Source organism: Myotis daubentonii, chromosome 12 (assembly GCF_963259705.1).
Source record: "Myotis daubentonii chromosome 12, mMyoDau2.1, whole genome shotgun sequence".
Lineage (NCBI taxonomy): Eukaryota > Metazoa > Chordata > Mammalia > Chiroptera > Vespertilionidae > Myotis > Myotis daubentonii.
Genome location: NC_081851.1, coordinates 79,503,182 through 79,521,735, shown reverse-complemented (window position 1 = coordinate 79,521,735; position 18,554 = coordinate 79,503,182). Strand labels below are relative to the sequence as shown.

At 59.8% G+C, this 18,554-nt stretch overlaps 1 protein-coding gene across 3 annotated transcripts in view; it reads right to left on the bottom strand.

Annotated features, from left to right (window-relative positions):
* The window catches only part of EIPR1 (EARP complex and GARP complex interacting protein 1), a 54,123-nt gene that overhangs the window by 23,571 nt on the left and 11,998 nt on the right, over positions 1–18,554 (bottom strand). For 2 of the 3 annotated variants that reach the window (XM_059660617.1, XM_059660616.1), the window contains one exon: positions 18,392–18,524. The exons of the other annotated variant lie outside the window; for it this stretch is intronic. In XM_059660617.1, coding sequence (XP_059516600.1) covers positions 18,392–18,524 — 133 coding nt within the window. The remainder of the gene's footprint in view (positions 1–18,391; positions 18,525–18,554) is intronic. 3 annotated transcript variants of the gene reach the window in all.

The window sequence follows — 18,554 nt, the reverse complement described above, 5'->3', positions numbered from 1 at the left end:
GAAATTTTGATTAAAATTATCTAAGTCCGGCCCCAGCCGGTTTGGCTCAGTGGAGAGAGCGTTGGCCTGTGGACTGAAGGGTCCCGGGTTTGATTCAGGTCAGGGCACAGGCCCGGGTTGTGGGCTCCATCCCCAGTGTGGGGCGTGGAGGCAGCCGATCCATGATTCTGTCATCATTGATGTTTCTCTCTCTCTTTCCCTCTCCCTTCCTCTCTGCAATCAGCAAAAGTCTATTTAAAATAAATGAATGAAATGACCCAAGCCCTCTGACAGCCAGCCCGGGGCAGACCGACGCTGTGGCCGCCAGTGTCCCCGCGGGGAGTGCCCTCGGCCCTGCCTGCAGGTGCGGAAGCCCCTCCTGCTCTCTGGCCGGATCCAGGCAGTGACCGTCCTCAGTGACGGAGGAACACATCGTGACCACAAACGCCGCCATCCTGAGGTCCTGGGAAGAATGGATGCAGGCTGCAACTGGTTGCTTAGCAACAGGGCCAGCCGCCCTTCCCGCTCCAAGGGTCCCTCCTGCAGATGCCGCTGGGGGGCCTGTCAGCCAGTGGGAGGCGGCAGCCACTGGACCGGAGTCCAGCTGCGCAGATCCCCGGGGACAGGACCAACCCTTCATGCCTCAGAGTGGCGTCGGCCCCAAAGCCCGGCCAGACCCGCGGCTCCGAGAGGCACACCTCCACCCGGCAGGACACGCGCGCGCGGCCTCTGAGACAGACGGGTCCTATTCGAAGCACGCCGGCAGGGACGTGAGCTTCCCAAGGTCCCCAGGGAGGGGCCTGAAGGCGCGAGTCCACTCTGCCAGTCACTGTTGCCAGACAGGGTGTCCACAACACCCCCACCCTCAACTGAGCCCCACCCCCGCCTGAGCGCCCCTCCGAGCCGCGTGCCGTCCGTGCACCGGTCCCAGGGCCTCCACTCCCTTACCCCCTTGACTGGCAGGCAGCCTTTCGGAGCCAGCACGCCCGGCACCACGCAGCTCTGGGGTTTAGCTGCCCACTCTGCTTCCTGCCCAGGCAACAGCGCTGCCTGTTCATGTCTCCACTGGTCTCGGCGAGGGGACGGGCCTCCATCGCCGTGCTAACCGGCAGGCCCCTGGCCACCGCTGGGCCTGGCCGCCTCTGTCCGCCCTGCCACTCTCTTCCTCCACCCACGCTGCCCCCTGAACTCCAGTGGGAAACAAAGACCTCAGCCCAGAATGCTCTCTGTTTGTGCAGACCGGGGGGGGGGGGGGGGGGGTTGATGTGCCCCAGACGCCAGAAAGGGGGTCGAGGGACCACAGGTCCGCCCCTCCCTCAGCCACCACCCCGAAGGGTGAGATGCAAAAACCACTATATTTCTTGCTGTTACTCCTCATCCGAGGGTATTTTTCCGTTGATGTTTAGGGCGAGTGGAAGGGAGAAGAAAAGACAGAGAGAAACAGCGATGGGATGGGTTGCCTCCTGCACACCCTGACCAGGACCAGGGCCTGGGCCGGGGAGGAGCCTACTGCCAAGGTAGGTGCCCTTGACCGGGATCGACCCCGGGAGGGACCCTTTGGTCCGCAGGCCAACACTCTCTTCTGAGCCAAAACGGCTGGGGCCAAAACCCTTTTTAAATGACCCTCATGCAACTGTCTGCCCACCAACGTGTGGGGTGGGCAGAGAAGGGTGTCGTGTCCCCAGGACCCAAAGCCACAGTCAGGAGGAAATCCTTCCCCGAGACACGGCGCAGCCATCAGCCACGGTCCACGCTGCCCCGGGAACTGCTCCTCAAGGTCACGTATCCAACTCCGTCTTCTCGGCGGCTTCCCATCTGGGCCTCCGCACTGAACGCCCGACACCCCCGGCTCCCCGGAGGAGGCCCAGGGACGGGGGTGGAACGGGCAGACGACGGGGAAGGTGGGCGTGGAACGAGACAAATGTCCTCAACGTGCGGGGCAGGTGTGCTTGGGCTCAGAGCAGACGCCCCCGAGGGGCAGGGACAGACCAGGTAATCGTGGGCCACGGGGTCCTCTCCACCGACCAGGCTCACTGCCGTCCAGGCCACAGGTGTGCCAAGCACAGGCGGGCTCGCCCCCCTCTGCACCCGAGGACACGGGGCACCGCCCTACCTCCTCCTGCTCCAGCGGGCGAGCCCCGCCCCAGCTGGGAGCCACCGCAGGCTCTGCTCAGGGGGCAGAGCAGCCGAGTCCCTGCGGCCTCCGCCGCGTCACTGACGGGGACACCGGGCGGCCGGGAGCCCGGTCTCAGAGGAGGAGCTCCTCTTCCACCAGGTCTGAGCGCCAGCGCCCACGGGAGGGGTGGGGAGAGCAGGGGGGCAGCTCAGAGCCGAGTGACAGTCACACCCTGCGTTGCCACACAGATATTTGGAGGTCAAGAATTCAATTTATTTGTAATTAGGATGCACAGGGATGCAGAATGGGGCGCCGTCTTACATGAATAGTACACAGTTCATTACACACCCGAGTGCCTTCTCCGCATCAGATTCTGCTAGGCACAGAGTGTTTATAATTTATAACCTACCTACTTCCAAAGGATCTAGGAGACAGGGCTATGCTAATGCACTACGCTGTAGGTCAAAGTTATATGATAGAAAATAAGATATGTCATACCTTTAAAAGCCCTTTTACCTAAATGCTCCCCTGCTAAGACGCTTGCTTTCCGAGTGACCAGCAGGCAAGCCCGTTAGCCGGTGGCATGTACAACGTGTGGGGTGACCCCAGAGGAGAGGGGAGAGGCGCTGCACCTGGTACCTCCTCGCACCCTCTCCTCCCATCCTTTACATCCTGGTACCTTCTACATCCTTCTTAAACAGCAAAACCAAAGTTCTTACATACTAACCACCCTGCCAGCTCCAGACTGTCTTGGGGAGCGAGCGTGCGATCGGATGTTACGCAGGCCCGCAGCCAGCATCCCAACTGGTGGGTGACCCAGTCAGGATGCGGCTCTCAGCCCGGCTCCTGAGCCTGTCTGCGCGCTGGGACTGCGGCCACCCCAGGGCACCATCCCAGGCATCACTAACGGACAAAGGTCTTACGTCAAGTTCAATCCTGGCAACCTGCTCCGCCCACTCGGGGAAGGCTGGAAACTCCTAATGCCAAGGCCCTTTTGCAAATGCTCTGTTTCTAGGGGCGGCCCAGGGACGGGGCCTCTACGAGGAGCTCAGGGTCGCTACCGTGCTGCCCGGTTGAGAGTTGTCGTTTATCTCACATGAAGGGTGTGCCATGCCCAAGCATTCGCCATCCACTACGCATCCAGGGAAGGCCACGTGCCTAGCGATGGGGATGATGGTCTACAGCCGGCCGGCCACGGGAACCTCTGACGAACCTGTCCCCATGACAACCTTCCCAGTAGGTGCTGTTATCCCTGAGGCTCAGAGCCTGGGAACCCTCGCGGGAGCTGGGACCTATGCCAGGTGTGTCTGGCTCTCAGTCGGTGCCTCCTGGGACCCACCCGCCTCCTTGGAGAACAGACAAGCCCCCCACAGCCGCAGCTGCGTCGCGGCAGCTCTCGCCAAGGTGAGGAGTTACAGCTGTGGGTAGAAGATTAAAATAACGCCTGTGTCTCTGTAACAGATTTCACAGACGAAACGTGTGGCCCCCCTTGCAAATTCCTAGGCTGAACTCCTGCCCCCACGGGCTGGTGTTAGGAGGTGGGCGCCGGGGCGTGGGCGGACAGGCAGGCGGATCTGTGCGGTCAGCACCTGGTCCCGGGGCCCACGTGCTCCCCACCGCCCCCCGTGCGGACAGTGAGGGACGGTCGTCCGGGAACCTGGAGGAGGGGCCTTGCCAGACTCCGGATGTGCCTCAGTTTGGACCCCCAGCCTCCGGAACCTGAGCCATCACCGTCGGTGGTTAATGGCCTGGCCTGCGGCGTTCCGTTACTGCAGCCCAAACGGAGTGAGACATGGATCTGACTGACCAAAAATAAAACGGGAGGCAGAGGGGAAATGTTTTGCCAAAAAAACTAAAATTAAAAATAAACTTAGTGGTTAGATCTAGAAACAAAAATGCCATCAAAACAAAAACAAATGAACAGGAGTCTCCTTTTCACATGAAACAAGATGAGCTGGGCTAGGGCTGCAGAACAAGCCTTTCCGGGCAAACACGGCTTCCAGGCCAGCAAACGCCCCTCAGCTGTGCGCCCTAGTGCCCCCTCAGTCCCGCCTCCGCTCAGCGCTGCGTTCGCCCCTCTCCCCCCATCGCAGAAACAGTCGAGAGGCCGGCATCGCAGATGGACTGATGATCGCAGCCGACAGTGTGCTGAGGACTCTAGCTCAGAACCCTCTAGCACACGCGAGCCTCCACTTGCCCACTGTCACGGGAACTCCAGGCCGGCTTGGCGGGCACCCGGGAAGGGAGTGGAGACCTGGTGGGTGGGTCCACTACAGCGAGACCTCGGACGGCTGTCAGAGGCGCCCGGCCGTGGCGGGCGATGTCCTGCCGCCTGGGCTGGGTCTGGGGAAGGGACCTGGCTCTGTCTCATGACAAGGCTGCACGCTCAAGGGGGCCGCTGCCTCCACGGGTCCTGACGCCCGGAGACCCACGTGGACTCGGAGAAGGGCAGGCAGCCATGGGACTGGCTACCGCCTCACCTCCGCTATCACCTCCTCTCGGGCCGTCTCACCCCCAGATGCACTAGGACATCCTCCTGGGCTTGCAGGTGAGCAGCAGGCCTCACAGGTGTGAGGCAGATGTCCTTTTTCTTTTTAAAAAAAATACATTTTTATTGATTTCAGAGAGGAAGGAAGAGGGAGATAGAAACATCATGATGAGAGAGAACTACTGTCAGCTGCCTCCTGCCCGCCCCACACTGGGGATCAAGCCAACAACCTGGACGTGTGCCCTGACCAGGATTCAAACCAGTGACCTCCTGGTTCATAGGTCGATGCTCAACCACTGAGCCATGAGGCCAGGCTGAACATTGCAGACTCTGAGCAAATATTAACCTTCATGATTCTTTGTTGATATCCAATGTGCAAATGATGTTTTCACTCTTCCACTTTAAAAAATCAAAGAACAATCATTAAACATAATAAACATTCAACAAATATTTTTAAGGCATAAATAAAAGTGAATTGTACTGTACAGCAGTGGTTGTTTTCATGTCTAGTGCCAACTACAAGAGGCGTCACAGAACCACGTGACTGCCTTCAACCAGCTCAGCGGGCCTGAGGGCCTGGGTTTGGAGAGACCTTGACTTGACCTGTGCCCTCTCCCCTGCAGGCGCCCTCCAAAGCCCTCCCTCTGGGCCCAGGGCCTGTCTCTGACTTCCTCCCTGGGGCTTGCCGTGTGGCGTGGCTCCGTCTCCTCCCCGCACCCTGGGGTGCAGGTGGGCAGACACCGTGCAGGGCAGTCGCCTCTCTGCCTGTGACCCTCACTCGCCCCTGTGGCCCCAGCACCTGGGTCAAGGTGGCAGCCAGGAGCTCAGCATGTGCTGGTGACAGGCAGGGAGAACGGCTCTGTGAACTTGGTAACGGGATGGAGGGGTGGGTGTCAGGACGGGCGGTGGCAGGCAGGCAGGGAGTGGGGCCGCAGGAGCGCCCTGGGCTTGAGGCAGATGCGCTCGGATGCAGGCCCTGGACCACAGCCACGGAGCGGCCTGAGCACCTCACCTCACTGTCCCCCCCACAGACGGGCCTCACACTCACTGCGCACGCACTGTGACCGGCAAGCAGTGTTCCGTGAGCAGCAGTGTCTGCCCCCCAACAAAGGAAGGGTGCAGACTCGCTGATTCTGACGTCCCTCCTGTCCCTGACAGCCCTGGACGGGCTGAGTCACTGGAACTGACCTCCGAGCCCAGCGTGTGCTCAGGGCCACCACACTCCTGCTCTCTGGCCCAGGCGGCCGACCTTCCGGAAGGGCCACACAGCCACCGTTTCTGACTCTGCGGGCCATCCGGTCCCTGTCCTTGTAGCCTGAAAGCAGCCATGATGCTACATAAATGAGTGTGGCTCTTCCACAAAATACTGACTTCTGCACGTGGGCCGCTAAGTTTCAATCGCACTGTACATGCGCACCCACACGTGGTATTTTGTGGAAGAGCCACACTCAAGGGGCCACAGAGCCGCATGTGGCTCGCAAGCCGCAGTTTGCTGACCACTGTTCTAGGGTGAAAGGCCTGTCCCGAGTTAGGCCTGGGCGTGGTCAGGCCCCTGGTCCCTCCTCCTGGCCTTAGCGGCGCTCTCTCTCTCCCTCTCTGTTCTCTCTCTGTTCTCTCTCTCTCTCTCTCTCTCTCTCTCTCGGTTTTCTGTGTGGACGTCTCTCTTGCGCTGCCTGGCGTGAGGAAGCTGGTGCTGGGGAAGCCTGTGCCATGGCCAACGCTCCGTGACAGAACCGGGATGCCACCGGGAGGCGCTGACGCACAGAGGGCTGAGCCGCGTCCAAGAGGCGTTGCCAGGGGAGCTCAGTGCGGGACTGGCCCCCCCAGACCACCTGCCACGGCGTCATCCCACCCACGTGTGAGTTCGGGGGTCAGGTGGGCCTCTCGGGGTCAGGAACTCGCCCCCACTGCCTCCACGACCCGCCCCTCCCAATGCTGAGGGCAGCAAGGCGCCCACACTGCCCACAGTGGGAGTCCCCGCCCTCTCACGGGCCACCTCTGACCAGCAGAGCCTAGGTCACCTGCTGGGTCCCCAGGAAACAGGAGACGTGGTTTCTTATTTCCCTCATGGAAAATGGGACTAACGGCCAGGAGTTCCTCCCAAACACAGGAAGGCTGCTCAACAGGCACGAGCACCCCCAAAGATCACAGAGGCGGCCGAGGACTTGACTGCCAAGTGTCCCCTCGGGCCCAGTGAGCGCACGGGAGACAGAACCGGAGGAACGGCGCCCTCTGCTGGCTAGTCCTGCCGTCAGACGGCCCGGCGGGAGCTCGAGTCTGTTTCAGAGCCTGACAGGCAGGACAGGCACAGACCAGCCGTCACGGCAGGAACAGCACCCACGGCTGCTGCTTGTTCTCAACATGCAAGCGTCTACGAACCGCACGTAATCACGCTGGACTGAATAACGGAGGTTAATTATCCTAAAACCCCATCATCCCAAACTCCTTAGCAGAGAGGGTTTCATGGCTTAGAACGAAGGCTGGGTGAACAGCACCTCCCACCGGGAGCTCTACCTCTGCCGAGTGCCCTGTCCTGTCCCCGAGGATGTGCACAGGCAAGGACATCACGTGGCAGAGCCAGGCCCCAAGGAGCCCACCTGGGGTCAAGGCTAAAGGCCTGGCTCACACCTCCCTTCTCTTCCAGCACCTTTACCAGGAGGTGAGTCTGGAGGCAGAGGTGGAAGCAAGGAGAGGCCCGGAGGCCGGGGAGGCTCAGCGCACGTCCCGCAGCCTGCTCCTGGGCCTGGGCCGTGCGGCTGCAGCACCAGCGGTCGGGGCAGCTCCTGGATCCTTCCCACTGGCACCTGCAGCCCTCAGCACCGCTTCCCTGGGGACGGGGCACCTGCAGCCCTCTGCGAGCCGGGCCACTGAGGTGGCGGTCAGGCAGAGGTCACCGCTCTGGGAGAGCGGGCGCGGCGCTGCGGGGTGCGGGGAGCACTCTCAGCCAGAGCTGCGGGCAGAGCAGCCTCGCAGGGTCACCGAGGCGGCCCGCAGCCTCAGTGTTTGCTACGTTCTCCCCGAGAGCCCCCAGAGCGCAGTGGTTTCTGGAGAACGTTTAGGAGACCATGGGAGCCTTCCCTCCAATCCTTTGTCAGGAAGAGGAGAAGCACCAGCGCATCCTCCAAGGCTGTACGTGTGGATAATTTATAAATAATAAGTTAGTCTGAACTTTAGAGCAGGCTCGCATTATATCACACAGAACATAAGAAATCCACAGGGCACACTTGTATTTGGATCTGACATCTCTCACGGGCACACGATGCCTAAAGTTGTTTTTATCTATTAAATTTGGTACAGTATTAAATTTTTATGATTCTTTCCTCCCAAAGCATCTGATTTTTTTCAAGTAAACAGATCGGCCTAGTTTTCCATACATTAGGGGACATATCGCTAGAGGAGAAAACCAGATTTATTTTGGAAACTTGATTCTGGCACATCACCCGAGTCCCTGAGCACATGCACTCTCTGAACCTGCACGTCCTTATCCGTAAAGCAGGCGTGGAAGATGCCTGCGCTCAAAGGACGACCAGAAACACCAACGGACGCTGGCCAGCAGCCCTACCGCTGCCCAGCACGTCAGCGCAACCAGGCCCGTCTGTGCGGGTCCAAGCGCCTCTCCCCTTCCACGCGCTCCTGATGAGACCAGGAAGGACACAGGCCTGTATCCTCCTCGGCCTCCTATCATCCACTCTCCAGTTAACCTGATTTTCAAAAACAATAGAGAATTTCCCAAACCACACTAATGTGCTGCCCTGTGGCTCTGGGGGGCGGGTGGGAGGCAGGGGGAGGGCTGATTAAGACCCGAGGGTGAGGGGAGGGTGTGCGGAGATACAACCGATGACTAATTCCGCATCTTTTAGTAACTCCTCCCCACACACAGCTGACAGTCTGGATGAATGATCTGGGCCCTGCAGTTTCTATGGGTTTTTAGCGGTAACTTACAGTTTGGGGAATCTAGGTAAAGCTTGTCCCGGTGCCAGCCCATCAAAGGTCAGGCCCTGTCCACAGTCAGGTGTCTGTTATAACTGCGATGATAAAGCACGATTCTTTCTCGATTCTTCTTTCAACATCAAATGGAGAACTTGTGCGGAGACCCCAAGTCCTAAATTCTGCAGCGCCGTCCATGTCACAGGGGAGCAACACGGGGAGCTGACAGTCAGCAGCCAAAGGCACGAGGCAGTGAATGGGCCACCTCAACACACTCGCAGCAGCTTGGGGTTCTGGAAACGATCTGTTTTCCCATTTTAAAAAGGGTTTTCAGGAACTAATTATAAACCACGTGGGTTTGGGGTGAACTACACACAAGGCCCATGAGGTTGAGGACCGGGATTTGGTCACATGCCATTCTCTTCCTTCCCGTCACTTCGTTCAGCAGGCCCGAGGCGTAGGACGGCTCCCCGTCACCATCTGTCACGTGTGCGAGCAGCCCGGCAGGAGTTTGCAGGAACACAGGCTGCACGGTCACCCGACAGACACGGAGGCCCAGCAGCCTCGGAGGAGAGGGTCACAGCGTCGGCGGGTCGCCTCGACCAGGGCTGAGACCGGCTTCTTCAGGGGTGGCCGTCCCCTCGGGCTGACAGGCAGCGGGGACTCTGAAGACAGTCTCCGGGCGGCCCCCCAGCTCGGCCATCCCCCCTCTGTAACATGAACTGAGGCCGCTCGTCCCCTCTCGTCGGCCCTGCGTGTGGAGGGCGAGGGCTCGGGTGCTGGCCAGCAGGCATGAACTTTCACCCACATCCCAGCAACGTCTGGGCGACGGGGCAGACGGCACGGGATCAGGTGGCTGCGGCGTGGAATCGATTTTGCTGGAGAAGGAAAACCCCCATCGGGCCGTGCTCCCAAGGACCCACCCACCACTCCCCACTGTCTGTCGCTGGAGACACACACTGAGCTGTGATGCCGCCATCAGGCCCTCCTGGGAGAGGACCGACAGGCAGCTGACCGCCAAGTCCAAGCCGAGTGACAGGCGGTAAAAGGCCCAATTAAAGGGTGCAGACGAGAGAAGCACCAGCCGAGCACGGAGAGGCTTCCCCGGGAGGTGGCATCTGGCTGAGCGGGAGGGGACAGGGCTGGCATGGGCGCTGGGAGTGCGGGCAGCAGGAAGAGCTTCCTGGTGGTTCAGCTCCGTCCGGTGCCGGGGGAAGAAAGTTCCTCGCGGCGACAGCCGGTCGGCAGGAGCGGGCCACGCAGGCCAGCTCTCCACAGTGGGCGGCACTAAGCCTTCTGGGCGTGCCCTCTGACTAGGGCTGCCAGATTGGAAAACAAAAATGTTTTGAACAGCACCGGCTTACACTAGAAGCTATTCCTTGTGTATCTGATTTCAAGTTTAATGGGGTAGCCGGTGTTTTTTAGGGCAACCCTTCTGATGCACACGCCCATCTCAGCTCTGCCAGGAATTGGTAAGAAAGGCAATGAATATATTACCTGTCCACCCAGTTGGGGACCCGGCGACCCAGTGAGGCTGAGCGACCAGCCTGTGATTACAGAGAACAGTAGCCCCCCCCCCCTCGCCCCCAGAGTCTCGTACATGCTGTAGGGGGGAGAAGGGGTGACAACAAGGCGGGTGATAGACTGACCCCTGAAGGGAGCGGGAGACTGTGACAGGCAGAGACAGAGGAAGCACGGTTAAGGCAGAGATCAGCCAGGGCAGCAGCAGAATTCCAGAAGCGTGTGGGGTACGTGGGGCCCAGGACGCGGGGTTAGGCAGCAGATGAGGGTGAAGGACGCAGTGCCAGCATGCACGTTAGAGCATCTAACGTCACCACATCCCATAATGATCCTCCCGGGTTCACAGACACAACCAAGGCTCACGGAGGGTCTGGCATTGCCCAAAGCTGCGGAGATGATGAGCGTCAGGGCCAGGACAAGACCCCATTGCTCGGGCTTCGCCACGCAGCCACGGGGAGCAGTGCCAGCTTCCGAGACGCAGGGCAGAGAGCCTGGGTTTATGCTTTAGGAAAATTAGTTGTAGCCCTGGCTGGTGTGGCTCAGTGGATAGGGCGTCAGCCTGCAGACTGAAGGGTCCCAGGTTCGATTCTGGTCAAGGGCACATGCCTGGGTTGTGGAATTGATCCCCTGTGGAGGACGTGCAGGAGGCAGCCAATCAATGATTTTCTCTCATCATTGATGTTTCTATCTCTCTTTCCCTCTCCCTTCCTCTCCGAAATCAATAAAGATATATTAAAAAAAAAAAAAGAAAATTAGTTGTAGGAGTCAAATTCTAATCGTTGAGGTGAGAAATGGAGGCGCAGGCAGGAGCGTGGGCAGAAAAGGGAGGAGAGAATGGGCTCCCTGTGGGAGGGGGGAGGGGGGCGAGCCTGACCCCCACCTCACCCTGGGGTCTTAATCAGCCCCTCCCACACCCGCCCCCCAGAGTCACAGCAACAGCACGGCTGTCCCCACACTGCGGGCCTGGGTCAATGACCAATCTGTCCTCTGCTCTGTCCCAGGGAGCAGAGCGGGCCGGGCTGCCTGCCAGCCGGGGACACGCCAGCCGTATTTCACAGGCCCGCGGCTCCGTCAGCCCTCATTGTTCTCATTTCCCAAGGACCCTGCGCCGGCATGATCTACAGCCTTCCTGACATTTCACCTTCCTCTGCTGAAAAATTCATCCCGGCCGAGTGTGGGAAGCTCCCTCCCAACGCGGGGGACGAGATTGATTCCGGTGCCGGTAATACCAGCTGCCACTCAGCCCCTTCCGCGGGGCCACAGGATGAGTTAAGCCAGCGCCAAGTCTAGGGAAGACTTCTGGAATCTTAATTGAGAAGCCATTTTGCCACATATTTTACCTTTATTCTCCGTTTGCCTTTATTTATTTTTATTTTTTCATTTTTAAAGGCCCTCTTGCCTCCCCGAGGTTACATTTCCCAGCACGCTGAGAGGTGTTTCTCATTCCCAGAGCCCCTGTCCTCTTCACAGACAGTCGCAAGGCCAGCGTGAGGCAAGTGACACTGACAGCGCCCTCGGTCCGTGCGGGGCGAGCTGCCACCTCCCCCCACCCTCCCGTCCCCAGGGACCTTCTGAGAATGCGGGTCTGAGGCCCAAGCCCCCTGCTCTGGGGCGTGATGCCCTGAGGGACACTGACATGCCCTCCGCCTCATAGTCCTGCGTGGGGAGGACCCCGGGCCCAGCGTGGTCACGGCTGCGCGGCGGGGCCACGGCTCGCAGGCGCCTGCCCTGTGCTGCGCCGGCCCCTCGCCCCGGGCACCCCCGCACCCGCCCTGCGGTGTGTTTATCCTGGAGCCCCGCCGCCCGGCACCCGGCAGCGCACAGGCACAGGGCAGAGGCTGGTCTTCTGCTCCAGCTTCGGCCACACCCCCTCCGGCCACGCCCCCGGCCACACGCCACACAAAGTCTCAAAGGCAGCAGCTCCGGCCTCGCAAGTGGACGGCGGGGCAGGTCTCCCCTAGAGCTAAACACAGAAGCAGCGCGTGCAGCTGACCGCCTAGGCCTCACCCCGGGGAGCACGGGGCCCACGGCCACGGCAGGCTGGTCTGGGAAACTAATCCAGATGGAACCCGCCCCAGCCGCTGGCACGATGAACAAGTAGAGAATCCACGGTTCATATGGCGGAACTGTGTCCCCCAGATCCACGGTGGCGTCCTGACCCCAGCACCTCAGGATGAGCCCTGTGAAGAGGTGACGAGGTTAAAACGGAGTCACTAGGGAGAGGCTCTGTGTCCTCTAAGGAGAGAGAGGACACACAGAGGGAAGACCCCGTGAGGACACGGAGAAGCCGCTGTCTACACGCCAAGGAGAGGGGCTCAGAGAAACCAGTGCTGCCGCACCCCATCCCTGACTCCCGGCCCAGGACTGAGAAAACACCTCTCAGCGTCACTCCCACCCGGGGCATTTTCCATGCGACTGGAGCCGACCAAGACCGTGGGAGGCACCTCTGTGCCAGGTGCACAGCGCCGCAGCCAGGAATCGCCGCGAGACGGGTCCTGGCCTTCCCGTGCGGGAGCAAAGTGCTCCCCTTGGGCCTCTCCAACACAGGACTTCTGGGCCTGGGGCGGGAGCCAGTCACTGGGCCGGGGAGGAGCAAGCCAGGAGCACATCTGGGGTGCGGGAAGAATTCGGCAGTGTTTCCCAGGCTTCCTGGAAAACTGGCTCAAACTGAGCTTTGTCTGGGCACCCCCTCGTGGCCGGAGCCTGGAGGAAGGGCGCAAGCCCGGGCACAGCTAAACGACAGAATGTTAAGCTGTGAGGCGTCCAGTGGGGTGCCCTGGGGAACAGGTCTTAGTTAACATCTTCATTAGTGATCTGGAAGGAGCAGTAAACAGCACATTAATTAAATTTCCAGATGACACTAAATTTGGAGGTGCCACAGAAAGTCAATGAGGACAGAGAAATGGTGCAGATGGGATCCAACGAGGTCAGTTAGGAGAGTATCCAAAAAAAAAAAAAAAAGCTAATTAAGAACGTCCCTGTATCTGGAACCCCGTCTGCTCTCTGCCCGACGACTGGAAGAACAACGCAGGTGTCCCTTGTTGTCTCGGCTCTCACGGGGAGCCGTCTCCACAGCCAGGAATGGGCGGATTCAGCAGGGCTCCGACAGCCCCCTGGCACTCAGAATTCTCCTTCCGCTGGTCAAAGCCCAAAGCCACACAGACTGGCAGCACGTGCACCTGGGCCCGCTAGGAGTCCACACTCGGGAGGGCCTGTGCAGACACACACGTCTGAGTGCACCTGCAGCCCCTGCACCCAGCTGGGAGCGGAGCAAGTCCTGGCGCCATATGTTCACAGAGACAGTCACGGAACTCTGTGCCCAGAGGGTGATGCCAACGCTCGGGACGCACCTGAGCGACAAAATATCTGGGTCCAAAGGTCCTAGATAATTTGCTGCACTCCCACGTTCACTGCAGCGTTTACAGCAGACAAGACACATCCCAAGTGTCCATCGATGGATGAATGGATATAAAAAACACATGTAGCACGCACCCTCCACATGCACAGCACACACCCCCCACACGCACAGCACGCACAGCACACGCACAGCACACACCCTCCACACGCACAGCACACACCCCACACACACCCTCCACGCGCACAGCACACACCCCCCACACACACAGCATGCACAGCGCACGCACAGCACACACCCTCCACATGCACAGCACGCACAGCACACACCCTCCACACGCACAGCACACACCCCACACACATCCTCCACGCGCACAGCACACCCCCCACACACGCACAGCACACCCACACACACAAAGCACGCACAGCACACACCCTCCACACGCACAGCACACCCCCCATACACTCGGCACACACACCCCACACGCACAGCACACCCCCACACACGCACAGCACGCACGGCACACCCCCCCACACGCACAGCACACTCCACACACAAAGCACGCAGAGCACACACCCTCCACGCGCACAGCACACACCTCCACACACAGAGCACATCCCCCATACGCACAGCACACCCCCCCCCACATGCACAGCACGCACAGCACACCCCCCCCACATGCACAGCACGCACAGCACACCCCACACCTCCACACACAGAGCACATCCCCCATACGCACAGCACGCACAGCACACCCCACACACGCACAGCACACCCCCCACATGCACAGCACTCACAGCACACCCCACACACGCACAGCACACCCTCCACACACACAGCACACACACCCCATATGCATAGCACACGCCCTCCACACACAGCACAGCACACACACCCCACACGCATAGCACACACCCTCCACACACACACAGCACACACACCCCACACGCATAGCACACACCCTCCATACACACAGCACACACCCCACACACACCCTCCACACGCACGACACACAGGCAGTGGGTGAGCCTCCAAGAGGCCTCCAAGGGGCGGTTCTCTTGCCATCACTTCCCAACTCCTCCTTTTCAAGGTGCAATTTCTTGGCCCGGATGATAAGAAAGCCCACCTCTCTCCTGGCTGAGCACCGTCCACCCTCCGTGCCTGCAGAGCACACGGGGGGTTCACCAGACGGCAGCGTGTGCCTCCGAGACAGCGGCTGTGCGTGCAGCCGGCTCCCTCCTGTCGTCCGCAGACCAGGGGGCAGAGTCTCCATGGATTCCAACTCTCTCCCTGCCGCTCCGGCCTCCGTTCGCCAAAGGAATCCCAATCATTCTATCTCCCGACTGTGGTTGTCGAGAGAGGCCCTCAGAGAGAACTGCTGTGCTCCGACCGCTCTGGGGGCTCTAGGGCGTCGCAGGAACCGGGGTCAGAACCTCCCCCAGGTGACACGCAATCTGCGAGCGTGAAGGTGCAGCTGGAGCTGGTGGGGCTCAGAGCATCCCCACAGCTTCCTGGTGGTGGCAGCGCGGCCAGACCCTCCCTCACCCCTCAGGGCGGAGATCCCGGTGAAGCCCACAGGCCCCCCTGGCCCAGGCTCCGTGTCATCACACAAGCCCCGAGGCACCGGCTCCTCGCATCAGCATGTGCTCACCACAGCCATCCACCGACCCGAGCCCCAGCGGGCAGAGGCGAATCCACCCTCATGTGGGAGACGCCCGGAGACCACCCACCGCCTGGGGGTCCAGCTGCTGCCCCACAGGGGGCCGGGGGCTGAGCAGGTCCCCGGGGCCTGGGAGTGGGGTAGGGAACGGGCACCCAGACCGTGAGGTAGGCACCCCATGCCCGTGCCACGTCAGCGAGAGGCCAGCAGTGCGCCTTATCCTGCAGTGTGCGTTCCAGCACCGTCTGCGAGTCCGTGGCAACATTTAGAGAAATGCCTGGGAAGAGCCAGAAAGCTTGGCAAACGGATCAGGCCAAGGGCACAGCCCACGGGCGGAGGGAGGGCGGTGGGAAGGACCAGCGTGCCAGGCACAGAGAGGACGCTGGCGCCCCCTGCTGCCCAAGAGGCGCCATGGGTACAGCCAGCCACCACATGTGCACCCACACCACACACAGACACCACACACACCACACACACCACACACACCACACGCATAACAGACACACGACACATAACAAACACACAACATGCACAACATGACAGACACACGGCACACCCCGCAGACAGGTACACACACAGCATACATATGACAGACACAAAGGACACGTAGGTAAGACAGGCACACACAAAACACATGCAACAGATACACATGACACACACATGACCCATGTGACAGGCAAATACAACAGATGCTCACACATAACAGACATACAGCACACAACAGAGCAACGGTGTGAACCATTTCTAATGCAGAAAAAGAGGAAATGCTAATGACGCCGAGACTCTAGGTCAGCGGTTCTCAACCTGGGGGTCGAACGACCCTTTCACAGGGGTCGCCTAAGACCATCGGAAAACACATATATAATTACATATTGTTCTTGTGATTAATCACTACGCTTTAATTATGTTCAATTTCTAACAATGAAATTAGGGGTCACCACAACACGAGGAACTCTATTAAAGGGCCGCGGCGTTAGGGAGGCTGAGAACCACTGCTCTAGGTGGTCTGCTCAAGTTCCATTGGCAGGAAGGCAGTGAGGATCGGGCACAGAGATGTAGCTCTGCTTTGCCACTTAGAAGCTGTGTGACACCAGGCAAGTAGCTTAGCCTCTCTGAGCCTCCGCCACCTCATCTGTAAACTGGACAGACTAATTCCTATGTCAAAGGGTCATTGAAACGATTATACAAAATCATAAAGAAAAAAAGGAAATGAAGGTAGTAAAGCCATAGTTTTTGAACAGAATCCATTAAAGATTATCTGAAACGCTAGAGGCCCAGTGCACGAAATCTGTGCGAGGGGTTCGGACCTCGCAGCCCAGCTGCCTCAGCCCTCACAGCCCCGGCTTCGTCCACAAGGTCGTCCGGACGTGGCTCTGCTGTTCGGTCTAATTAGCATATTAGCTCTTTATTACCTAGGATGCTTTTTTCCCAAAGCACCGTCGGAGACCTGTGAGGACCTGAGCCTGGGAGTCCGAGTGCCCATGCAGATCTCACAGATCTGAGGTGGACGTGGGAGGGGCAGGTGTCAGGACCCACAGTGTGACTTCCCTGAGTGACAGCATGTTCCTGGGCTCAGAGGCCTGGCCCCCCGGGGGACGTCGGCAACGATGAGGGTGTGCTCCTGTCTGCAGGGAGCGCGGCCCATCGCCCGGGGGCCGCTCCCTGTCGCCGCCCTGCGCAGACTGCAGGCTGCAGGCGACCGTGGTGTAGCCTCGCCCTCCCTCCTCTCCTGCCCTCCTCTTGCTTCCACACTGAGGCAGGCGTTCTTCTTGTAAAGTTATCAGGAAGAAAACCTAGAGGGTTTTTAAAACCTTCACCCATGCAGAAGTTCCGGGAGAATGTACAAAGCCCGCCACCGCCCTGACGCCGAGACCCGATTTCTCACACTCGTCAGAGCGGTGGTTAAGCTCAGACGACGACAGTGACCGCCCTGTCAGTGAGCCAGGACAGAGGTAAGCGAGGCTGCGCACGGTGTGGCTGGACGGACGGGGGGGATTCGAGGTCACTCACCTCCTGCAACGCGCTGCCACTCCTAGGCAGCGTGAGGGGAGCAGAGCTCGGAAAGCAGGAGCTGCTCAGGCCGTGCAGGGCGACCGACGGCTGCCTCTGTCCACCTCCCTCCCACGGGGACCAGAGAAGGGCTGGAGGGAGGTGGACGGTGAATGTCACACGGAGGATGGGGCACATGGCTGTCAGGGCCACAGACCCGCAAACCATCACACCAAGCGGGGGAAGGGCACTTACGTGATAAACTAGTTAAAGCTACTCCCACACAAGTACAGAGGACGCTTCCATCCCAAACAGGCCGGGGACGGTGGGGGTGGCGCCCCAGCCGCCAGAGACCACAGCACAGGAAGTGACTTTCCTCAAAGGCGACAAAGGAGGAAGAAGGGCCTCCCTGGAGAAGCTCCACCGACAGGGACGACGGAGGAAGAAAGGGCCTTAGCGTGGGTCCCGGGACGCTGCGCCCCATCAGCCAGTGACACAGAGAAAAGCTAAGGAAAGAGACAGAGACTCAGGGCGGAAAGGCCGTTCAGAAACCATCCTCCTGCCCTGAGAGACGTGTTTTTAGACCGGGGGGTGGGATAGAGGAGGCGCACACGGGGTTCTATGACGGCAGAAGGGCAGCCCTCAGGTTCCAGAGCGGCGCCTGGAGCCCACAGAAACAGGGAGGCGCCCCACTGTCACATTCCGGAGCCCACGGGAAGGTGGGTGAGCGTGTGACGCCGTCTAAGGTGACAGATGCTAACGAGCGTCCTGCTCCCTGAACAAAGAAAGAAAACATTTTAGAAACTTCTCGCAAAACCCACAAGGTTCTACGTGGGCCCACATACAAAAAAGGAAAAGCAGGCGATTTCCCCGAAGGCAGAATCTGAGCGCTGGTTGCTGGCGATGACCGAGAGGGGAGGATGAAGGGAGCGTGTCACAGACGCTTGGGCTGGCACCGTGGGCACGGTCCCCGGACAAACACCCCGCGCGTGCGAAGAGAGGTGAGCAGCGCACTGACAGGCATGTCCGAGCCGCTATCACACACACAGGCAGCAGGGAGGACGCCGCCCCGCGCCCTCCTGGGCGGTGCCGCTGACTGCCATCCTGTACCCCAGGACCTCCAGCCCCCCTGCCCGCCCCGAGGGATCAGGTCCAGGAACAGCTGCTTCCAGGCCCGAGTCTTGACTTGGGGCTCCATCACCCCTGCACCATCGGCCCACAGGAAGGAGCACGGCCTCTCTGTGGACACAGCGCCCTCCCTGACCACAGACCCTATAAATCGTGCACCATCCACAAGTGACACAGAGCCACCCCACGAGGGCGCCTCGCGGCGTGGACTAAAGGCTGGGTACTCACTCTTGTTGTAGCAGGTGGCCAGCACGCCTTTGTCCGCGGGGCTGGCACTAATGTGCCAGATTTCACCCACTTGGTGGAGGAGGACATTTTTGTTGATGATGTTGTTTTCGTCGTCAAAATCTATGATGTGGATCTACAGACACAAAGAGAGCAAGCAGGTCAG